The 24,898-nt window shown below is 48.8% G+C and overlaps 1 protein-coding gene across 1 annotated transcript in view; it reads left to right on the plus strand.

Moving 5' to 3' along the window:
• LOC108025266 (G protein-coupled receptor kinase 2) overlaps positions 1 to 24,070 on the plus strand; it is a 49,843-nt gene extending 25,773 nt beyond the window's left edge. Inside the window, exons 3-12 of the mRNA XM_017095627.3 lie at positions 19,285 to 19,380; positions 19,446 to 19,566; positions 19,639 to 20,262; positions 20,462 to 20,567; positions 20,649 to 20,838; positions 21,306 to 21,554; positions 21,630 to 21,787; positions 21,857 to 22,066; positions 22,168 to 22,431; positions 22,491 to 24,070. Coding sequence (XP_016951116.1) covers positions 19,285 to 19,380; positions 19,446 to 19,566; positions 19,639 to 20,262; positions 20,462 to 20,567; positions 20,649 to 20,838; positions 21,306 to 21,554; positions 21,630 to 21,787; positions 21,857 to 22,066; positions 22,168 to 22,431; positions 22,491 to 22,583 — 2,111 coding nt within the window. The 3' untranslated portion in view covers positions 22,584 to 24,070. The remainder of the gene's footprint in view (positions 1 to 19,284; positions 19,381 to 19,445; positions 19,567 to 19,638; positions 20,263 to 20,461; positions 20,568 to 20,648; positions 20,839 to 21,305; positions 21,555 to 21,629; positions 21,788 to 21,856; positions 22,067 to 22,167; positions 22,432 to 22,490) is intronic.
• Positions 24,071 to 24,898: the final 828 nt, after the last annotated feature.

Below are 24,898 nucleotides of genomic sequence, written 5' to 3' on the forward strand. Positions count from 1 at the left end.
CCCGCCAAGCACCAGCCAGCCGTATCGCATCCTTCTGCTGCGGCCCAATCAAATATTTCATTTTAAATGTTATTTATTTTATTGCCGTCTGCCTGATAGTAAAAGCCGGTTGCCCTCCCCTGCGATGCCCCTCGGAAAAAGTATCTGGCAGATACTTTGGTTCGTTCGGTTTCGGGCCGCCTCAACAGATTTAAATGACAGAAACGTGCGCAAAATTTCAATTTGTAGTAATGTAATATTTTAGAGCAGAGCGGAATGGCAATGGGCTGTGGCAGCCAGCAGCTAGCAGCTAGGATGAGCATACACATTTGCAATACATTTTACGAGTCAAAAGTGAATTTGTCTTTTGGAAAGCAGGGGGGTGGGGATGGGGATGGGGATAGGCGGGATGGGATGGGATGTCTTGAAATAAAGTCGCGCCGCCAACTGCCGCCGGCAGCGAGATGAGGGAAAATCCATTGCCATAAAGTTTTTCCAGCCTTATTCTTCTCGCTCCGGAAAAGTTCTGGTCCTTTCCGTCCTCGCGTCATATTTCTGGCCGGCAAAGTTATTGCTGAGTTTTATTCTCCTCGCCGGCTGAAGTATGCAAAGGCAAATGCAAATGTAGAAAGCAGGGATGATTGTTCGCGTCGGGCGAATACGTTTCTTTAGTCGCTCATTTACAAGGACTTATTGCTGTCGGATTGGTGGCATGAAAACTCCGAGATATGCAGGAGGTTTCGGGGCTTACGACCCAATACCTGTACTTGCAGGAGCGAACTTTTCAGAGTTACTAAATCCGGATGGATGGTTAAAAATGTTTATGAAGGTCTTAAAAGTTGTTAGATTATAGAGAGATAAAGGAGATTACTCTAGAAGATATACATCGCTTTACCAATAATACATTAATTCCTGGTAATAAGGTTAATATTTGGGGTAACCTAGCTCTTATCTCATCAAACCAAGCACCTAATTAGAGGCTGCCCATCACACGACCGTCCTAGATTAGCACTGTTTCCCCAGATTGCCATGTGTCCGCTCACACGGTTAATTTGATACTCGGATATCGCTCCCGATGACCCCAAAGTCGAGTAGAAGTCACTGCCTGTCAAAGTTGGTCTGCAGAAGCAATTCTCCCCTATCAGTCGTCTGATTGTCGCTCGTCGATGCTATCGGCACACACTACCCATGGGATCGGATCCAATCGGCTGGGGATCACGGGGATCACAGGGTCGGCTGGAGGGTCTTGAGGAACCTACGTCACTCAGCGGAAGCAGGGCCGGCTTATCGCTGGCCTGCTGCCTGTTGGTGGGGCCAGTGGTGCCAGTGGTGCGATTGTGGTGCAGCGGCTGCACTCCGTGATTGCCGGCTCACCCAATGGCTGAAAGGCCGCGCCCCCTGGCAACGAGGCCACAGAAACAACGAGAACAGCTGCTCTATAGAGTTGTTTTGGCTAATTGAATGCATTCCTTAACGACTGCAAATGCCAAACTCGTCCTCCTTTGTGCTGGCATTAGGGAAAATTATGTTTGCACTCTGAGCTGGTCTGTTACTCCTCCTCTTCCACCAGTTTTTCCGCTCTTTTTTCCCCCCGTGGCATTAAAATGACGTCGCATTAAAATGGTTTTGCGGTGGTCGGGGGGAGACCGTCGCCATCGCCGCATAAATTTCACCCTAATGCCCGGCCATAATACTGATTATACCAAGAGGCAGACGCTGAAACCCAGAAGACTGCTCTTCAAGTCGGAATGAAGTGAGAAGTTTAATTCGGTCGCAGCTCAAAAGTTCGCCGCTGCACCCGGCTATCAGCTGGACCAAGTGCCATAAAGAGCGGAATTTATAGTGCGATAGCGAATTAGAATTAGAATCCCCAGCCAAAGGCGAACAATTAAAGCAGGGAGTCACCAGCTTATCGCCCGGCCAAGAACCAGCAGCCGCCACTTGTTTGGCGGTGGCTTTTGATGTCGCAAATCCATTTGTGGCTCACATTTGTGGGGCAGAAATCACGATCTTGCTTTGCCAGTAAAGTGGATGAATCAAGAGAGTTTGGCCCTCGGAGACGTTTATGTCGAAAACATGCTAGTCCTTAATTCTTCTCCTTCTAGTTCTGCTAGTTCTAGAAGTTCTTTCTCTGCGTTGCTAAGAATTCTTGAGCAATGTTGCTTTCTAAGAGGAGACTAGGACATCCTCCAATTACTTCGGAATTTCTTTCTGGGAGTACCAGGAAAATTCGGATCCCTTTCTCGGTACTTCGGTAGTTGTTTGCCTCTGGGAGCGACAGGTGCCGTTGCCAACTGGAAAAGCGGTTCGTTGACCGCTGGCCAAGTAAACAAGTGAGTGGGCAAGCAAACACAGCGGAGAAGCACGCGAATTCGTTCCAAGTGGCCCCCAGGGGCAGTTCTCTTTATCGGGCGGGTCTAACAAGCCCCAGCTATGTTGTATGTATGCCGAGCAGTTAAAAATCTAGATGTTAATTATCGCACGCAAACCTGGGGCCACTGGAATGCGGAGTGCGGAGTAGGAGCTCTGGCGGTTGGGCAGCTCGTCAAACCCACAGCCCTGGCAGCAGGGTGACGGACGATGGGCTCGGATGCGGTCTGTGGCTGTGTGTCTTGTGTGCCCTTTGGTCTTTGGTCGTCGGTCCTCGGTCCTCAGGCTGTACTCTCTGCTCCATCTGCAGTTGCAGCACGTACCGCCCACATCCCCGGCAACCAACTAATCACGCCGGAGCTGTGTCTGTGCGGGAAGCCGAAGCCCTCTCCCTTTGTGGGTAATTGCAATCAAAACGATTGTTGTTTGGCAAATTGAAGACACATTGATTGTTGCCACGCACCACACCCGCCCCAGTTGCGTATGTAAAGTGCCACAAATAGCGATCTGCTCAGAGAACATGGGGCGTGCATTAGCTCCCCGAAAGTAATGCCAGATATCCGAGCACTGAACATTTCCGCTGACGGGCGAAAACAATATTCATTAACACTTTGACGCGTATAAGTAGTATGCGAATGATGATGCAGATAGGGAACGGAGGGTTAGGTGATCGACTGACAGGGTACCTCTTAGCTGGAAGATACTTGTTTGCTAGCCTGTAAACTAAACCTCATGAATTCAGAACCCATTCATCCTGTCAAAGTACACTACCTAAGTGTCATCGCTATATAAAGCCATTTTAAAACCCTTGCCCCGGCCCCTTACTGATACTTAAAAGCTGTTGAATGGTTTTGGAAAGCAATTATCCTGGCAAATTAAATTCAATTACCGGCCAACAAAGGCTGGAGCTCTGAAAGGTGGAAGCCTGCCAACAATGTCCACAGAACACTGCGCGTTGATAGTTGTTTATTATTTGCCCCGTTGACAAAGGAAACTTGTATCTTCTGTGCCGATCAGAATTTCAATTATTGGGGACTAAAGGTGAGGCGGCCGTTTGCAGCGATGGAAAAGCGAATATACCCGGCGAACTCGCATGATGCAAACAAATCTAGCCCAGAGAGCTCCATGTTTATGCGATGTCTGTTTCTGCTCGGCTTTTTGTTTTGCACTGCCGCAGTGGGAATTCAAGAGATTGCTTTGGAAAACCGGTAGCTGCTGCCGGGGGAGTCGTGAAACACAGATACTCAGATACACAGATACAGATACAAGCCGTTTTTGACGTAGGCAAACAGCCATAATCAGAACGGCAAAAGCAATAATAAGAAATAACATCGAAGCGTCGACCCCGACGTTCGAGAATCGAGTCGAACCGCTGTATTAAGTGACGCGCTGCTGCGTCAGCAAATGAATATTTAATCGGCATATTTAATCGTTTTGTCGATGGGTCGTACACGTAATATGCGAAATATGAGTATTCAAATCAATTTTTTGGCGGAGCATTAGTCTTCGTCTTGCGTTCCGCTCGCCTTCCATCTTAATTGATTGAAATGGATATTTATGAATGTGTATTGTCTTCAAATTGATTGAGTTTTTTGCCCCGCGTTTGCCTTTTCGATGCCATCTAGTTTGGAGTTTTGGAATCCCATTAGGGCACCGCGGGAATCCCCGACCTCATTAGGCGATTTCGTGGTTCTCCTGTTGGGAAAGCTCTCCGATTTCGCTTAGAACCTGCCCACTCAACCCTCTCGGCCCCATCCCTGCCGAACGTAGTGTGCATTGTGCGGGGAACCGCAGAGCACCGTGCGGCAGGTGGTGGCCCAGTATCGCAGAGCGCAGCTGGTGACCCTAACATGCTTAAAAATGCATGCACTAATGACCGCAGAAACGGCGGGCTCCTGTAAACACACGACGAGTGCGATCCTGCGACATCATTGTGCCTTCGTCCTGGCCCTTGGTCAGCGGGGCGTATGATTAATGTTTTAAAATTTCATGCGGCAAACGACCGGAACTGGAAATAATTTAATCACCGGGTCGGGCACTAGAAATCGATATGGGCCGGCCGCCGGCGGACTCCCGTCAGCCCAACGAACTTAATTAAATACTCAGAGAGCTGCCCTTCTCCGCTTTTACCATCTTTTTTGGTGCCCCTATTAATAAGGCCCTTTGCTGATTCCTGATTGACTGTCAATCACTTTCCCAATTCCAGCAATTTAAGCATATGAATATAAATGTATTTTCGCTGCTCTTGTCGAACCCAAATGCTGCCAGCTATCGCATTTTAAATATAATTTATTGTACAGCCTTATGCGAGTGTGTATAGAGGCCCGCATGTGTGCGCCGTTTCACCTGTATCTTTGAGCTCGGCACACGTTGCCCGCCCGGCGGTTTGGGGGGCGTGCGGATTATACACAAAATAAATTGGAATCTATTCACTCTGGCTGTCGGCTATGCCCAAAATAAAACGAGAAGCAAAGAGGCCGCCGGCGGCAGCTCAACAGCTGCCCACTGGCGGACGGCACAGACCGACAAACAGTGGGATTTCCATGGTGGACAGACGAGATGGCCGATGAGCAAGGCGACTTAAGCGCCATTAGCCTGCCACGAGCCACGTCTGCGTCCAGCGGGTCGGGAACATAAAGCGAATTTATTGATTGTTTTGACAATTAATTTTTTATACTGTGCGTTATTTATACGGGGCGGAAGGGGGAACCAAGGCCTTTCACTGGCTGTATTTGCCTACGCTCCTCCCCCTGCCCGCCTCGGCTCTAATTTATTTTTATTATGTTGGATCCTTGTTTTAATTTGCGAACAGGGGGCGTGGGGCTGCAACAAGCGTGCCAGACTCATAAATTAAAAGCATCAAGAGTCGAAAAGTGACGGGAGTTGCGAGGGATTACCATGTAGCTGTGGGCGGGGCAGCCGTCCTGCCATCCAGATTGTGATTAATTTGTCGGCAAGGCAACGCGACGTATGCGCAATGCACGCAAATGCCGGCCGACAGACAGAAGGTCTGGCACTGGGATTCGGATTCGGATTCGGATTGGCACTGGGATGCCTGCTCTTCTGGTCAAAACAAGCAGATCCCCAGGATAACTCGCCTATTTGTCTTTGTTTGGCGGGGTGCGGAGGGCCCTCCTTATGATTGATGTCCTCGGGCGCAGTGCGTGCTGCCTGCTTTTGGGCGCTGTCGCCCGCCAGTTTACGAGGCAGCTCGGGGAACAATGCCAGAAGTGAGCCACTGAGCTGCGACTGCGTTAAATAAAGCGAAAGCGGGGAGGAGCTCCTCCTTGACACCTCCTCAGAGGCCGGCGTTTTATGTGCCGGCATAAAAAAGAGCTCGAGCGGGGCGGGACCCGGCATATTTTATGCCGGCGTCTGCCATGAAAACGTAAGTGTCGCAGTGAAAATTTCTGCTGATGAAAGCCCAGTGAGTTATGCGGTGCGAGGCACACTGGGCCGAGTCGAGTGACGCGAAATCGATAAATATTTATTGGGCTCACTTTACGATTACGCCCGAAGGTGTGCCATAAAAAGAGATTTGCGGGGATTCGCTGCTGATTAAACTAAAATATTTGACTGCTCAAGGGAGGCCAGCTCCGGCGACCACTGTGCCCGGGGAAGTGGTGCTGCGCTCCTGTTGCTTCGCTGCCTCCTCTGCTGACAACGTGTCGTATGCGCAATTTCGCCATGCAAGTGACAGCGCTTCAGGTTTATGGCAGTTTGCGATTCCCACGCGCGCCTCGCATATCAATTTCAATTCGATTTCTGACAGCATACAACGCATCCATTATGCACCGAGCCGGTGCAGCAGCGCGACTTAAATTTCTAAAATGCAGCCAGCCCGGCCTTACACTTCATTGGTTGCCAATTGTGCCGGCAACTTGAAATGTTGTCAGCGGCAGCTTCACCAGCAGCCCGCAATTCCCCAAAGCAAATAAATAAATGTCAGCGGCGGGCGGCAGGCGGGCAGGCCAGAGGTAAGCCGCTCGCTTTTTGCTGCGGAGGCTTAAAAGCAATTATAAAATGCAGCGACAGCTAAATAATAACAATGTGATGCCGGCCAGGCTTCCCAATTTCCATTCCGCATTCGGCACTCGGCATTTGCCATTTACCATACAGCATATACCGTACAACATTTACCATTTGCCATTTAAATTGCAGCATAAACACAATAGAAGTAATGCACTGATCCTCAGCCGTGGAACGCTGTTCGAATTGATTTTATTTATTGCCGGCCGACGAGGGAATTGCAAATGCAATTTCAATTAAATCGTTGATGCCACAAAAGCTGACGAGTTTGCAGTGGCAATTGAAATCGCAGAGCGGAGCCTTTTGTTTATTCGGTGCTTGGGTGGTCGCCCGTTGACTTGGCTGATGCGACGCGGTCCCCAGTGGCACTGCGCTGCCATAAAAATGGGAAATGTAATCGAGACGGAGGAGTAGCTAAAAAGGAGTACCGTGTACAAAAGGTCAGGAGGTGCAGAAGGTCACAATGTCTGCAGTAGCACTACACATCTATAAACGTGAATTTGATTGGAAATATGAAAGCAACAGTTCGAGAACTGGGATAGGATAGTTGTATTGCCAGCTATTAAACGCCCAATCGGAGCTCCCTTCTATTTCTGTGCAATCTGGAGACATAAATAACTTTAATAACCACATAATCGTCATTCCCCGGGCTCATGTGAACCCTCCACACACAGTATATGCTGTCCCTTGTTTATCTGCGGATTACACATGAGTGACACACAACATTGCAGGCCAGCTGAATCCAGCGAAGATGCTGGGTTTTATTGCGTTATTAATTTCGATAGATGACGTGCAGGCGGAGGATTTGCGATGCAGTGGCCCCGGTTGACTGCTGATATTTCGGGCCTTGCCACCATATCCTGGCGTTCGCATTGTGGCCCGGGATTCCTGGAGTGTAATTATTTCCGCCCTGCGGCATCGAGGCAACTAATTACACTCGCAGGAGCGAGGATGTGCTAGTGGTGACTGCACTTTCCCAGGTGCCAGACCAACGCTGCGTATGAGCAACCCGAGTCTTCGGGTGACAGAGCGAGTGCCTGGCACTCGGTATGCGCATTTAATCATAATTACTACTTACAAGCTGCCTAATGCGCTCAGCGCGATTGGCCTGTGTGCAGATGGGCTGGGTCCGCCAGGCGGTGGGAAGGGTGGGCCGGGCACCCTTATATCATATTATAACGTGGGCATAAGCCGCTTGCACCGCATTAGGATGGGCGAATGGCAAGTGCTGCCTTCGACGACTGTCAACCGGCTTTTGTCGCTGTCAGTGCATTCTGGTGTTCTGGTGTTCTGGTGCTCCGATGTTCTGCTGTTCCGATAGACTGCACTGCATATTTGCCTTTGTCGCTCGGCAGCCACCGCCTGCTGGTTGTTTGGCCGGGCGGGTGGCTGGGTGGGAGGGCTTGCCGGCTAAAAATAACACACCCATGCGGACGGCGACAGAGCCCAGCGAGTGCGGGTGCGAGTGCTTGGCAATAAACAATGCCAGTCGCTCAGCTGATAAGTCTTGTGCCCCTCCCCGTTTCGCCTCTTCGAGCGTTTAACTTTTGCCAAGACACTTATTTCCGTACGCCTGCCTCTGTTTATGCTGCTCATTGTTTGCACTTCTCATAAGCGTGTCACTTGGTGGCCTTATTCCCAGTCTCAAACTTTTAATTAGAGCCTGCAACTTGCTCGCTTGCCGGGGAATTTAAATGTGTTCTGAGCTGAGACTGGCAAATCAGGAAAATCAACTCCAGCCTCTGAGTGAAAGTGGGAGAGGGAAATGGCGGCTTGGCAAGTTTTATTGGCAACCCCTTGGATGCCGGCCATCAATCAAAGACGCAGCCAGTCGCCGGCTTATGATAACTAAATGCAAATGAAAAGCGCCGGGCTGCAGAGGCAGCCAAACTAGCTCTACCTGTGGAGCAAGAGTAAATAACGAGCATCGATCATGTTGTTCGGCTGTCGAATGAGCTGCCAAACAAGGCTGCTTAATGTGGGAATGCGGCATGTGTATTTGTTTTCAGCTGTTTGGCTGCTTGGCGGTTGATTGTTTGGTTGTTCAGTCGGCCAGAGCAAACATTTATCCAGCGCCAAGTGCCGGCAGTCTCGATCCCAGCGAGCGATGCGGTGCGGGCCGAGCTAGACTGGAGTGGAATCCGATGTTTGGCAAAATGTGGAGCGTTTAATTGACTGCTGCTCGGCCGCAAGTCGACTGCACTCCACTCGACTGCCATTAGTGTCAGGCCGGCGGACGCTGATGAGCCGCCAATGAGGGCAGCTAATAAAATTCATTCATAAATAATTCAATGGAGCCGCGGCAATTTATAACAATTTCGAGGCGCTGCCCGGCCCAATTGATTTGTTTTGCACCCAATAGCGAGCCGGGCGACTATTTGGCATTTGAATGTTGAGCGAGCCTGCCAAATTGGCGTAGATTGCGAGTAATTGCGGGTCCCTGCCGGCGTCTGGCCGCCGGAGTCTGGAGTGGAGAGCAAGTGCGTATGTGGAATCGGAATCCAGTGCCGACCCCGCGCTATCAGTGTCAGCCATCCGGAGTCTCCTCCGCAAGTCCATCAGGGCTATCGCGCAATCTTCTATCTCCACGCCGGCCATGTGAGCGGCTGATGGCGGGCCGAAATAGAAAAATACTCGAAAATTACACATGCAAATCCAGACTGATAAAATGGCCCAGATTATTGCGAGGCGGCACATGTGCCTTTAAGCCGTTTTTAAAGAGCTGCCGCGGCAACAGCTGCTCACTTGCACGGCGATACACTACCCAATGTTGTACAACTTGGATGCAGCCATATGTGCCACAGCGAACAAGAAAGAGCGGTGGCAGCAGCACCATTACTTTCGCAGAAATAGTTTGCCCCAGGCCACTCCCTACCCAAGTGGGCATGATGTTTGCCCAGCCAGGTGAATTTATTTATTTAAATGCTGCTTAGACGATAGTCAGCATAGGTTATTTATGGTCGCCTTAGACTGCCTTGGATAAAGCTATCTGGGAATGGCAAAAGATACCTCTTGGCGCCCCTAATGGGTAATAGCAGGTCTGGAGCCCGTCTCCTGCTGTCCCTGGATGTGTGGCACACTACACATTTCGTTGTTCAACATTTTTCTGTGCAACTTAATACCTCTCCAACAGTTGCACACACACGCTGAATTATAAAACAAAAAGCAATATGAAGGAGGGACTGAAATAAAAGCCAGTGGCAGTTAGATGGCAAACAAGTTTGCTGGCCATAAGCAATGGCCAAGAGCCAGTAACGAGTTGAATGAAAACCAGTGACTGCCAGGGGGAGGGAAAGGGGTCGCCGCCTTGGTATCTAGGTGGCACTGGGATAACTGGGGGATTGCATTTGAATAGGTGGTGTCTTCAAATTTAAATGGCATATTGGAGGTGTGAAATAAGGTTGGGGCTTAATGAGGGGTTCGTTTACAGCCAAGTACCATATTACACATGCATAAAATTTAAATGAAATTCCCTCTGCGTACTGTCGCTCAAAAATCACTTCAGCCCGATCTAGACGCCTCCACTCCCATTTCCGCCGATGCGCCAACAGATTGCTACCCTGTTTGCAGTTGTCGAGAGCAGAAGGCGAAAACATTTGGGAAATTCAACGCTGGCGCTGAAATATGCAACATTTTGACAAATACTTTGACAGCTGCAATGCAAACTGAAAACTGCCGGCTGGCAGCAGTTGTTTTTGCCGTCGATTCGACCGGGCTAAGGCCAAGAGCCCGATGCGGTGCGATGCGATGCTCCGGGTGCGTTGGCCAAAAATGCCATTTGGATATTTGGATGTTTGGAAATTCGAGTATCAAATCACGACACGAGCAGCACGTTCGGACTGTCAGCGCTGGGCGGAATTATTTAAATTATGTACAAACTACACTTTGGCAACTTGAAATGCCAGACACGCGCCATGTGCCGCTTTTGCCTTTGCTTTTTGCCGGGCCTGTGCAATTTGCCTTTGTGTGAAAAGTTTTTGGCCAAGAACTTTTTCGGCATTCTTGCTGCCCTGCCTGATTACTTGTATTATTTTTGGGTGCCTTGGCGAATTGTTTTTCGGTTGTTCGGTTTTGGGCCGGCGGAGGAAATTGCACTTTAATACCTAGAGCACGGCGAGAGGAACGTGCAATGTCTTTGATCCAATTTGCAATTCCAGGTCCCCACATCTTGTGCGGCGTGCCTTAAATGCTTTTGGGTTCCTAAGCCTTGCGAGTGTCACGGGGGTGGAGTGCACTCAGAGAAGAAGTTTTGAGAGTGAATCAAGAATAAATCGCTCTTAAAGGCAAATTATCCGAAAATGTTCCTGATTAAAGTTGGCTTAGAAAAATGTATTCGTAATTTAAGCATAATAAAGGTTGGTTCGAGACATTTCATACTTGATTCCACCCAAAAATGTTCTCAAACGGAGAATGCTGGTTTAAGAGTAAACGTTCTTGAAATAAAAAGTAAGCCCATTTCGCACCTGCGGCTTTTTCGAGCCCCTTTGGGACACCTCTGTTTTTCAGAGTGTGAAAGTGAAAGCATTTGCATTACAAATTCCTTTTTGGCAGGCTTTTACTCAGCTCGGTTTTATTTTATTTAATTATCAGCAGGACGAGCAACTCAAATTTCAGCACGGCAGAGGAGGACCCGCGCTGGGGTCTCCATCTTGAGGACCTTTCAAGAGGCGGCGACAGCAGCCTTTGATGTGTTCCTCGTCCTTGAAGTCACCGTCTCTCGAATCCACGTGTCCTCCTTCCGCTCCTCCGCTCGGCAGAAGGTCAAAGTCCTTGGCAACACTTGTCGGAGTTTAAGGCCGCCGGCTGTCCACCAAAATTGTCATTTAACCATTGAAACGACCCAATGGTAATGAGCTCGGCTGCGGCACACGCGGCGCATGATTAATCAAATGAGAGGTGGAAAAAATGGAAAAGTGGAAAGCGAAATTGAATACGTTTTATTGATTTTTATTGTTTTCACATTTTTCATTTGCGCGCTCTTTCATGGGAATTTAACGAGCCGAAACGGGGCCTTTGTTGGGCCAAATGTTTATTGCGCTTATTACAACATCATGAGGTCGTAACCCGGGGCTGTATTTATTTATGAGCGGGATTTGCTCGGCTGCTCCACTAATTTCGGCCTGTCTTGCGCCCACTTCATTATGGCCGACGAGCAGATGCCAAAGAGACATTGTCACAGGCCTGATGCATGTTTTTATTATTATTATCACTACTTTGGCGGTAATATGTACTATGCCACATATGGGCTGCTCTTTTTGTGTGCGTGCCCGACAAGGTTAATACAATTTGCTGGCCAATTGCCCTCGGCCGGGGGAGCATAAAGGTCGGCTCCGAGTAATTACGACCGTCCTGGCATCGGTCCAATTTTCCTAGATAAACTAATTTAACCGAAAATCAATATTAGCCCGGGCAAAATCAACAGACCCAGAGTTCCGCCCAACAAACTGCATTCTTCAGCTGATTGCCGACGCAAAAGTGTTTAAAAAACATTTAACAACGCAAAAGCAAAGGGCCAAAGGGCCCAAAACCAAACGAGACGGGAGCGTTGGCCATAATTTCCGTTTCCGCAGTCAAAAGGGAGATGGAAAGGACACTTTCAAGCGAGAAAAGCAGGGGAAGGAAGCGTTGGACACACAAAAGAGTTAGAAGGCCAAAGAAAGTCTTGCTATTTAATAAAATACATTTTTCAGAAACTGAAAACTATAAAAGATGATTTCTGAAATGAAGATAGTATATATTATTTAATACAACAGTTAAAGATAAATTTAATCGACTTTTAAATTAATCATTCCGTTTCTTTATTTCTTAGTTTGTTTCCGTTTTATCCAATTAACCTCAGCTGACATTTCCCCGAAGTTTCCCTAAACCCATTACATCTGAAAGTTGCCAGCTGAAGTTTTCCCTATACTAAATAGTTAGACTTGTAAATTTCTATGCAGAGTAAAGTTTTGTCAGTCTGCTCTCCTTTGCATTTGGCTGCTAAGATATTGGCCAGTATTTTTTCTCCTAACGACTAAAAATGTCGGCGCACACCTGAGTGGGCAAAAGTATTGTTACTATTTCGCAGAAGTTAAAAGGAAATTGAAATGCTTGCTGTGCAGTCGGTTGTGGGTTTAATTGGCAACTTTTAATAGCCACAAACGAAGCCAGTTGAATAATTGTGTAATGCTGAAAACAATAATTATAATTGCTGGGCAATTTGCGCAAGAAACGAGAATTCAAGCAGCCCTCCTTGGCAAATGGAAATTTGCACAGCTTGGGTGGGCCAGGGGGAGAGGGGGAAGCTGGGAAAATGGGGAAAGCCGGCATGAAATATATTTTCAAACACAATGTCACAGGAGCGGCAAAAGCAACCACAGCCAGGAGCTTCAGCCTTCAGCGCTTGAGTTTACTGCTTGGCTGATGCTGCCACATATATAAATGTATATAGGGAGAGTGGGTATAGCACACCACCGCCCACCACCCACTGCATGTACAGGGCCCGACTTATGTGCGGGTATATAGAAGTCCGAGGGGCAGCCGCCCCACAACAACCCACTCGCCCACTCAAACATGCAGCGACAATTTCCTTGAGTAGGATACGAGTTTTCCTTTTTTAGTTTTAGTTTTCCTCCCTGCTTGTGCAATTTTTATGGCAGCAACAACGTCGGCGACAGCGAATTATTATAACGAGAAATGCACTTGGACGCGGCAGCGGGGATACACAGGCCAGGCATTATGTATTATGCGGTGGAGAGTGCAAACTATGGCACTCGAGTGGCTAAGTGAAACGGGGCGGGACTCGGGGTGGGCGGGAGCATTCAAAGGGTTCGGCGCGAAATGAACCGCGCTCATAATACTAATTTAATAAATTAAAAAACTTTCGAGTAGTTGTACACTTTTCCGCTGCTTTGTGTGGCCACGGGGAAGGCGAGAAGGCGAAGGAAGCCATAATGAGTGAGGAAAATGGCCGGGAAAATAACTTTTTCACAACTAATAAGGGAAAATCTAAGTGGAAAAGCATGGAATCAAGCAGGCCAGGTGGCAATTTAATTAACTAAACGACGGGCTACGGTCTCTGCTGGGCGGAATTTCGCATTCTATTCCCAATCCGCATTGTTTCCCCTGCAGCATTTGTGCCAGAATTCCGAAAACATTTCAATTTCATTTGATTTTTGAAGTCACCACCCGCATCCGCTGCCACAAAAGCGGCAACATCATTTATTTACGGCCGACGTCACGTAGTTGGCTCTCTATTTGCAAAAATCCATTTCGCAAGTTCGTTCCAGAGGCGAAAAACGAGGAGAAATGTAAAATATAAATTTTGATGTAAGGTCTGGCGCACTGCGCCTGACTGGCAGCCGGGATGATGTGTTTTCCGGCTGAAACAAAGCCAAACCGCAGTGTTCTTGTTGCAGGTGGAGAGGTGGAGGCGAGGGGCGTCCTTGTTGATGTTTGCCCAATGCTTTTCGGGCCTTTGTCCCGCGGCGGTTGCACAAACTATTTACCAGCTTTCAGCCTCAGCCGGCCATGTCAAGTCGGCTGTGCCAATATTTGCACTTCTGCAGGCTGCACTCGCTGCCATTCGGGCTTTAATTAAAAGGAGAAGCGACACGGAGCCTTATCAGTTTTTATATTGGCCATTAGGTCCACTGTCCCGTGTCCCGTGTCCCGTGTCCCGTGTGCCGCCTCCCAGGACCCCCGGTCAGATGGCCCCGGCCATTGTCTCTGGACGTCCTCAGGTAGCCCTCGGCTCACCCGGGTGCCATTACGCATACGCAGTGTGGTGCTTAAGCACGCTTCCTCGGCCATGTTTACGTTTCGTTTATTGTGCGTTTTACGACGTCATGTGCGTCATATAACCCGGAGGAGCGGAGCGGTTTATGCCCATTTATTGGCCAGGTAGGAGAGTCGCAGTCGAGTCGCTGCGAAGCCGAGAGCGGAGCTCAAAGGTGGCCCCACAGCACTTCCCGGCCACTTTGTATTTGAATGAATAAATTAAGGCTCATACATATGTGAATCACAACCTGCCCGTTTGACATTTTCCATTTTTCCCTTTCGTTTTTCTGGAACGTCGCTTATGACGGGCAGAACGTGCAGAGGACATCAAAGGACACGGAGGCTCCTCACCCAAGTTTGGCCCTAAAAGAGCCGAAATTACCAGCCCGGCTCAGAAGCATTTCTCGGGTCATTTGCAGCGGCTCCTCGGGGACCTAAGGGGGTCTAATGACGGCGCCAATGAATCAACTTTCCCTCATAGTTTGGCCCGGCAACTTAACTGTTTCTGCCCCTCCGACGGGGCCATTAAAAAACAGTCGCAAAAGGCGCCAATTTTCGTGTCTGCCGAGGAGCAAATGAAGCCGAAAGTCTGAAGATCCGGAGAGCAGACTGCGTGTCCCAGGTCTCCAGTTGATGGCCAGGACCACTCCGAAATAAAACAAATTAATAATGCCGGCAATAAAATTCTTCATAGCGTCTCCCGTTGTTTTATGGCCGGCCAGACTAATTTAACTATTGCCCAGCAGCTGGAAAGGCACTCGAAATCAAAAAGAGTGATTCTCCTCATCTCCCCGCGAGTGAGGCTCCCGATGATGCGATTTGTATAGCCACAATTTCGTTTCACTCGCGTGTGCTGGGAATTTTAATGAAAATATTTGAGTTTCTCGATGGGTGTTTCGACTTTTCAGCTGCGAGCGAATCAGTAAGTGAGGGGCAGAGAGAAAAGTAAAATAAAATCGGAAATTTAAACCAGATAGTTCATTCTGAGTTACATTGTAACCTTTACATTTCACCTTTTTTCCTTAATTTGTTCTACACCTTAATGGGCTAGAACTAATTAATTTACCACACCCCGCTTCCTATATCGGAAATTTCTGGATTTGGTACTTAATCGCCAGTCTCCCCACTAATTGCCCTGAATTCGGCTGTTTTGTCTTTTGAGATCGACTTCCAGCCGCGTGCAGGTGCAGCTGGTGTAATTATTTCATCACGCATTTAATTAGCCGGCTGCGGGTGAGCAAAGTGCCATTTTGTGCATTCCGTGCGTGGCTTTCCGCCTGACCTTCGACCTTGGGGTGTGGGCGCCGCACAGTGCGCATTCCATATCGCATTCGGCATTCTGCGTTCTGCGTTCTGCCGGCGGTCCTGGGACTGCAACCCGCAATTAAAAGCCTTTGCCAATCAAAGGCCCATTTACATGCATTTCATGTGGCAGCGTCTGCTTTTATTTCCCCCGCTCTTTCGGCCCACCTCCTGGGTGGCCACCGCCCACCACCCTCGATGGGTAGGTGGCTGGGGGCTTGGCGGCTCGGGGGCGGAAGGGACGACTGCCAATCAACTTTTTCGATTGCCGGCGGCGCAACTTTTACGGCTTTTTATTGTTATTTTGTATTTTTATGGTTTTTTAACAGTAATAATTAATTTAATGTGCGCTTCGCTGTAGGTAAATCGGCGGCATAACGCTCCCCGATTCGTCCGGCGTTGTTATTGCCACGCCGCTTTGTCTGTTTGTTTTGCATTAGCGATGTGTAAAAACTGCTGTTGAACACTTTGTCCGCTGGTTTAATACATGTTTTGTGTGCTGCCCCGGCTTTTTTGAGCCCGCAGTGAGGCTGAACTTGAAACAATCCAAGCCCAGACAGCGCAAAAAGGAGACAAATGGGGGGTTAAGTGGGGATGAGCAGCAGGATTATCCGTACATGAGGCCTTTCTGATTTATCATGGCCCGGAATGTTCGCACACATGTTTTTAGCAGATAAAAATTCTTGGAAAAATATAAAACAAGGGTTTACATTTATGTTGGAGTAGTATACTTGTTCTATTTCTGCTTTGCAATAGATTATTTCACAAAGTTTTGATATAATTCACTTAATAACATCCGTGATTGATAACAGTTTGTGATTTGCCTTAGGTATTTGTATCTATCTAGTTTTCCCTTCCCTCCCGAATAAATGTTTTCGATGGTGTAGCCTTGATTACTTCAGTTTGAGGGCAAGTTTTATACTGCTTGGACCTTTCCCCTCCATTTTTTGTTGCTTGCATAACTTACAGACCTTTAATATTTCCAAGGTTCGCCTTTCCCCGTCGATTCCCTAGGCCATAGCTTGGGTTTCAGCGCCTCCCAATAGATTTCCCCTGTCGATCGAAAGCCCTCCGCGATGGCTCCCCGAGGGCCTTGGCCGTGAGCTTATTAGCACGCACTTAACCTTGGAGCCCGACTGGGCGACTTGGCCGAAACGGAGAGCGGCCATAAATAATTGCGGCTAACAGTCGGTGGCCGCCTCCTGGTTTTCCCCGGCCAGTGAAAAATTACATCAAATTACACCAAAACGAAAGAGCGGAGACAACTTGACACTTATAAATTGTGTCACATACTTCTTGGCGGCCAGCGGGAAAACTGATCATAAGGATGTCGCAGGGTTTTCCGAGGTCCATAAAAGTTTGCGACCGAAAAACTTTTAATGCGAATCGATAAATCAGAGAGCGTTTAATGTAAATTGTAATGCTTTTGCTTCCCGCCGGACTGCGACTGCGAGATGTGGAATGGCCCTTCGTAATCCAGTGTCAACTTGTTGAGTCGTAAATAAGAAGGTTCTCCAGAGATGACTCCTTATCCTCGTCCCTGCATCCGTGTACTGGGTTTTTGCGTCGGGCGCTCAATTAGCCGGCAACCCTGCGGCCAGTGCAGTTGTCAGTCGCTCCGGCTGACAAATTGCATTTGCAACCGCTTGACTGCGGCAAGGGTGAAGTACGGGAGCCCCAGCCGAGATGGGACGCTATTTTTCTTATTGATTGGTTTTAATTAGAAAAGCCATCAACCGCAAATTAGCCTTGCGATGGCTTCATTAATAAGTTTTTATAGCACTTTCCCGCCCCTCCTGCCACCTTCGATTACTTTTGTTTTTCTTGGCACATCCACATGAGGCAACTCGGCGAGGCGAACTGAGCTGAAGGGAGAGGCCCTCACATAATGCGATTTATTTGTTTTGAAATGTTCTCCTGACTTTTCGCTCGTCCTGGCACAAGTTTCGTAATTCATTGAAATGCGGCGTTGTTTCTGTTTTTACGCCTCGCCAAATAATTGCAGAACTTTAGAAAACTTTTCGGCGACCGGGAGACGAGGAGAAGGCCAGCCCAGAAAGTTCGTTTTTAAAGAGCTCTAATGATGCGGAGTTTATTGCGAAGTAGCCTTCCAGTCTCACTCCAGCCCGAAGCGACTTTGAATTTAGCAAACTGAATATATCGGGGCTGGCATTATAATCCCATAATCCCTTGGCCCACACACTTCATATTTGCCTCAGTGCCCGGGCCTGTCAGCTAATTGTTACTTGGGCGAACTTCGGTAAGCCCGGCAGTGCCACTCTCCAGCTCCGGGTTAACTTTTCCTTTTCCTAAACTTTCCGCCGGTAATTTCATTTAACTGAGCGCAGAGCAGCCTCAGCCCCCTGCAGGTGGCTCCCGCCGCCCTGTGGAAATTACGACTGCTGCCGCGGCGCTGTCCTTCAAAGTTTGCGAGTTTATTTTTGCATAATTGCACTGAGACTAAATTAAATGCTCACGCACTGCGAGGTCTGCGGCGGCGGAACTTTAAGCCGGGCTAAACTTTCGGCAGCAGACTGAAAAGCTGCCAGTTGGCCACATAAATAAGTGGCTAATGCGCCGTGGCCAGACGAGTCTATGTATCTGTATCTGGGCGTGCACTTGCCGTTCGGCGTTCGAAGCCCCTCAGAACGAGTGCGAGTGCCTGCGGCAACCGAAGCAGGCCAAATTACAAGGTTGCTTTACGCCAGGAACACGCCTACTTTGTAGTAAATGGCGGTTGCTCCTTTGAGCAACACATAGCATACATTTCAGGGCACATCAGAGGGTGTTTCTATAGTTTTGCCTGTGGTTTTACCAGCTATTTCCTTGAAATATCTTTGCAAATCCCATTAAATTTAGTATTAAACCCTAGTTGATTCATAGATGTTGTAAGAGGATTATAGTTGACCCACAGAACAGGTTAAACTATTTCCTTGAACCCGACTGTAGGGCCGGGCATGTTAACCCATTTTCCTCGAGCGGCTTGCCGTTCCACCCGCTCTTCCGCTTCCGCTCGAACATTGTTGCCAACTCGCCTGCGTTTTGCACTTGATTTTGACTGCTTCTGACATTTATGCCCTCTCACCGGACTCCACTCCTCGCCAGATGCCCGGCCCTCCACTTAATTTTCTTGTTAGATTTTATGGCCCCTCCATTATCGACTGCCGGGCACTGAGAGAAACGTCTGATATAGTGATTTATTCGGGGTAATGAGGCCTTTGTGTGGTCATCTGTGCACAACAAATGAGACGGGCCGGGCTGATTGCCGACTTGAATTCGGCGACGGAATTAGGGGTATGAACCGCACAGCCACTAGATGGGGTCCGAGAGATCTCTCGCCTCATAAACTGATTCATCCCGAGTGTCACGAGTCACGAATCAACGGACGAGAACAGCGAGTGCACTCAATGCGGTTTATTTGCCTTGTTTATGTGGATGCATTTTATGCATTTCGCATTGGAAATATTGTTTTTATGGCTCGATGCTAGTGCAAATAAAACAGAATTGCCGGCACGACGTTAAGCCAGACCAGACAGAAGGAGGACAGCTTGACGATGGGTTGGGGCTTGCTTTGGGTATGGGATGCGGAGTAGCAATCAGGGCAATCACGTCCACAGCCCCCCGTTTTATACCCAAGTAAAGGCAAGCGCTCACTTTACCTTTGCACTCGAGTGGCTGGCAAATCAGAGTGTTTGCTCCGGAGATGGGAATTAGAAATGCAGTTCGAATTGTTACTCGCAAAATGCCAATTGAGTGTTGCGGCTTCCGATTGAACCATTAAATCCCCAGCCTTTATTTGCTCATCATAAATGTTTGCTGACTCAATGCTGTTCTCCGTCTTTTCAGGTGGTTCCGACAGCAACAAGGGAAAGAGCAAAAAATGGCGCAAAATATTGCAGTTCCCACACATATCGCAATGCATCAACCTGAAAGACAAATTAGGTGAGGTTCAGGGGTGTGCCCGCGCGCACTCTGTACTCTGTACTCACTGTATCTGTATTCCACAGACATAAGCTATGGCTACGTGATAGATCAGCAACCCATTGGTCGTGAGCTCTTCCGCCTGTTCTGCGAGAACAAGCGGCCCGTCTACTTTCGCTACATCACCTTCCTGGATGAGGTGGTCAAGTAAGTGATGAATAAGTGATGCAGGGTGCAAACTCACTGGCTAACTCCTTACTTTCCGTTTTGTGCCAACAGATACGAGATCGAGTACATCTCGAACCGCATTTTCATTGGCCATGACATCGGCCGGCGCTTCCTGGACATCGAGGCCCAGCTGGAGCTGCGCAACGGCAGCGGTGGCGACGCCCTGGACGCCGAGACGCAGGAGGAGCTGCTGCTCAACAGCAGCAATGCCAATCCAACTGAAACTGCTGAGACTGAACACTGCAACAATACCACCGCCAACAACTGCAACAACATCAACAACAGCAACAGCAACGACATCAATCACAAGAAGCTGGACACGCGCAATCACAACGGCGACGACGCCACCGGGAACGGGAGCGGCAATGGCCACCAGGAGGACGACGACGGCGGCGAGGGCGTCAAGGGCCTGGATGGCCTTGGTGATGCGGAAAAGGGCGGTGGTGGCGGCGGCGGTGGCGGCGGGGGAGAAGGCGGCGGAAAGGGCGGACCCCATGTGGGCGGTTATCCCGACGAACTCGTGCTGGACGTGCTCAACGATGATCTCATTGCGCAAGTGCGTAACAAACTCAACAGCGGCGGCAAGGACATCTTTGCCCAGTGTGTGAATGCGGTAAAGGCGTTCCTGGCCGGCGAGCCGTTCCGGGAGTTCGAGAGCTCCATGTACTTCCACCGGTGGGTCTCATAGCCATTCAGGGAAATAGCTCCACAAAGGGCTTGTTCCTCTGAAAGCAATTTTTCCATTTAGTTTGTAAGAATGCACATTATTGGCGTAAACGGAGATCATTTCCATGCCAACCACTTTCAACTGGAAAAGAGGGAAATTCCAAGGAAAGCCGTTAATACTTTTCCGTGTTTTTCCTTTCCCAACCAGATATCTGCAGTGGAAGTGGCTGGAGGCGCAGCCAATCACCTATAAAACGTTTCGCATGTACCGGGTGCTCGGCAAGGGCGGCTTCGGCGAGGTGTGCGCCTGTCAGGTAAGCCAAGAGGAAAATCGCCACCTGTGGCCACCTGACCTCGTTTTCACACCCTGTCCTTTTCCCTTCTGCCTTCCACAGGTGCGGGCCACTGGGAAAATGTACGCGTGCAAAAAGCTGGAGAAAAAACGCATCAAGAAGCGCAAGGGCGAGTCGATGGTGTTAATCGAGAAGCAGATACTGCAGAAAATCAACTCGCCGTTCGTGGTCAATCTGGCCTACGCGTACGAGACGAAGGACGCCCTCTGCCTGGTGCTGACCATAATGAATGGTGGGTGTTATCCTGTTACCCAGCGCAGTGTCTCCGCATCTCAATACGGCTGTCGATGGCCGGCCAGTTAGGGTTAATTAAGTGCTGGCACTCTTTATCGGTTAATCCTGTTAGTTTTCGTTTTCGATTTCCCATTCGCTGGAATCCACTCCATGTAGCCGGTGCCCAGAGCTCAGTGCTCAGTGTCCTTCGCAGCCAATTATCGGCTGTCCGGCATTTGCATGCATTCATTAAAATGATAACAAATGCATGTGTAATCCCGGCGATGATTGAGTTTGCAATTTTAATTAAATTCCTGGCATTCAGGCTGCTGGCACAATGCCGAGGTCTGTCCGTTCGTCAATCGACGGCCTAATTGAATTTGAGCACAAAAGCCAGGGCAAGTCAGTCAGTTCAGTGGGCAGCCGATGGGGCTCTCAGGACCTGTCATTGTTGGAGCAAGACAATCAACGTGCTCTCTTTTGCAGGCGGCGATTTGAAATTCCACATCTACAACATGGGCGGCGACCCGGGATTCGAGCTGGAGCGCGCCCGCTTCTACGCCGCCGAGGTGGCCTGCGGCCTGCAGCACCTGCACAAGCAGGGCATCGTCTACCGGGACTGCAAGCCGGAGAACATCCTGCTGGACGATCACGGCCATGTCCGCATCTCCGACCTGGGACTGGCCGTCGAGATTCCGGAGGGCGAGATGGTGCGCGGCCGGGTGGGCACAGTGGGTGAGTAATCGCAAAGCGGATTGACTTGAATGCCTCCAGTTAAGCTCCTTTATTTCCCCCCGTTTATCCCATTAGGGTACATGGCCCCCGAGGTCATCGACAACGAGAAGTACGCCTTCTCGCCGGACTGGTTCAGCTTCGGCTGCCTGCTGTACGAGATGATCGAGGGGCAGGCGCCGTTCCGGATGCGCAAGGAGAAGGTCAAGCGCGAGGAGGTGGACAGGCGCGTAAAGGTCGGTTGGTCGCAGCCATCAGTAGGCATCGGTAGGCCGATTAAAGCTAATACTCTGCTGCCCTTTCAGGAGGATCCCGAAAAGTATTCAAGCAAGTTCAACGATGAAGCCAAATCAATGTGCCAACAGCTGTTAGCTAAATCGATAAAGCAGCGCCTGGGCTGCCGCAACGGACGCATGGGCGGGCAGGATGTGATGGCCCACCCCTTCTTCCACTCCACCCAGCTCAATTGGCGTCGCCTGGAGGCTGGCATGCTGGAGCCACCCTTTGTGCCAGACGTGAGTTGACTCATTTGCATACATGCGGCTGCCGCTGCCGCTGTGATATTGGAAATGCCTGCTCGGAACGTCGCCTCTAATCGCTTTTCCATCATCCGCAGCCGCACGCCGTTTACGCCAAAGATGTGCTCGATATTGAACAGTTCTCGACGGTGAAGGGCGTCAATATCGACGAATCCGACACGAATTTCTACACGAAATTCAACACGGGCTCCGTGTCCATTTCCTGGCAGAACGAGATGATGGAGACCGAGTGCTTTCGGGAGCTGAATGTCTTCGGTCCCGAGGAGTGTCCCACGCCGGACTTGCAGATCAACGCGGCGCCCGAACCGGACAAGGCGGGCTGTTTCCCCTTCCGCCGGAAGGTTGGTTTATTACTTTCCTTAATTCTGATTTGTTTCTAATTTCTGGATTTCTTTTGCAGAAGAAGCAGCCGGCTCGCACACAGCCCATTCCCATTCCCGAGCATCTGCTTACCACTAGTCACAGCGTGTCCTCCACGACGGTCGAAAGCTGATAGCATAGATCGCTCGAGGACGCCTCTAAGCGGACGCCTGACGTAGACGTGGACACATAGCCCAAATTGCGCTCAGACTCCCCGGATCGGGGGTCTTTAGCAGGAGCGAAAGCAGAAGAACATCATAGCACAACCTAATTACAAAACAAAATCCAAAACCGATATCGGTTTCCTCAGTTGACGCGCAAGGAGCATTTTTGAAAATGTATTTTTACAACAAATTTTCTAATGAAATTGCAAGATGATTTCGACCACAGCACACACTCAGCATATATTTATAAATGTTTCCAAAAGACTCCGAACCGAAACAGAAACAAAACACACATGAGCACACATTAGAGCGTTAATTGAAATCGTGGTAGCATGAATACCACTCACTATAAGGCCGTCAGTTTGTCACAGCACCCAAGAATAATGTTACTTAAATACGAGCGCTATTCAATATCTAATTGATCATCTATGACACGCATCGCCGGAGGCAGGACAACAGCGGGAGGAGCAGGAGCAGGAGCAGGATCTGCCCTTGTGGACGGCAGAGTAGAGGCAACGCCAGCAGAGTAATGTGTAATTTTGTATAGTAGTTTGTGCTCAACGGGACAGCGTTGGAAGACGGACGTTCTAGTTAGCATTTGTAAGTTAAGAAAATGACATGAATACTCGAAAACTTGAATGCATTTTTAACAAATACTTAACACATGCTACTACTATATTGTACATGCATAGATACATAGATACGATACGAGCGTACAACCTAACAGATTGTAAATTTTAAAGCCTATGATTATTTATACGACTCCTAAGTTTTATTGCCGCACACCTTTGCTAAGCTTCATATTGTTCTTGTATCTTTTCTGTTGCCTAAGTTTAAGTTGGCCCGATAGCCGCAGGTGCCCGCGGGAGGACGTTATTACTGATATTTGTTTCGTCATGCAATAAATTAACAGCAGGCAATGCTAACTAACGCTAATTCGTTGGGATATCGATGTCAGCTAGTGTCTAAGTTTGTGTAACGTAGCGTAGGCATTTTGTAATTAGCAACAAAGAAAACACGAAAACAAAAGGAAACCAATTGGAGAATTTATTATGTTAATATGGAAATTGATTATGATTATTGAACTTGTTGGCACTGGCAGCGAGTCTTAGTTCCAATTCACTTGATTTAGGCACAACTAGTAAATTGTAAGCATAGATTGAACAACTACTACCAGCACACAGCGAGCAACCAACCCGCGTTCAGAGCAACAGCAGCCGCAAACGCCAGCAGGCCCGAATCCAATTCAGCACCACAACTACATACAGTAAACCAAACTGAGCAAGCGCCGAAATATTTATCTCTAGCAACTAAAGGCATATTTATAGAGCATCGTAAATACCAGATATACATACATAAATCTATTCTGTAAGCGAAATGATAATGATACAAATGCAAAACACAAACACAGAGTCAAGAGATGAACATTCAAAACAATAAACGTATTTAACTACCACGTGGCGAGTGTTTTCTTTCGGGGATGTGGGTGGGTGGTTCGGAAATTAGGGGGAAATCACTTAAAAATGGGATCTAACCGTTTTTATAAGTTCGTAAATTTAAAAAGTAACGTATTCTTATTTATGAATTTCGTAGCATACTTTTGGGCCGTCGGTGGTTGGCAACGCGAGTTTTGCGGATCGTGAAAAGCTCGTGACACGCACAAAGGCACAGCATGGTTGCCCATCTCTAGTGAACGGCTGGCAGCCATCTGGGAAAAGAACAGTTGTATGAGTAAACTAAAAATAACGGCAGCCTCTTGCTGCAGATTCTGTTCGCCTGGTATCCCAAATCCTGAAAGTTGCTTTTCTGGTGCAAAATTGAGCCAGGTTGTGGTCGGAATCCCCGTCGATTTGCCAGTTCTGCCCAGACCAAATACCAGGCGAACAGGAATCCCAGTAGGTCGCTGCCAGATCCGAAACCATGTTTGTGTGGGTGAAGATCGCCCCGTCCATCTCTCTCACACCAACACTGGTCTGCCACCTTGGAAAAGTACCGTTATATGAGTTATGTCAAATTTCCTGTAGCCACCTGCTACCGATTCTGTTCGCCTGGTATCAGGAGACACGAAATGTGGACTTTCTGATCCCAAGTTGAGCCAGGTTGTGGTCGGTTGTCCCTCAATTGGCTAGATTTTCTCTAACCAGGTACCAGGCGAACAGAAATTCGAGTAGGTGGATGCCATAATATTTGAGCTCCGAAATGTAGGCAATGTGTGGAATAAACATCACAGCCCAAAAGTATGCAGCATTTTATTCACGGCCTACTTTTAGGCTTTCCCGACCAA

The sequence above is a fragment of the Drosophila biarmipes genome, chromosome 3R, assembly GCF_025231255.1.
Source record: "Drosophila biarmipes strain raj3 chromosome 3R, RU_DBia_V1.1, whole genome shotgun sequence".
Lineage (NCBI taxonomy): Eukaryota > Metazoa > Arthropoda > Insecta > Diptera > Drosophilidae > Drosophila > Drosophila biarmipes.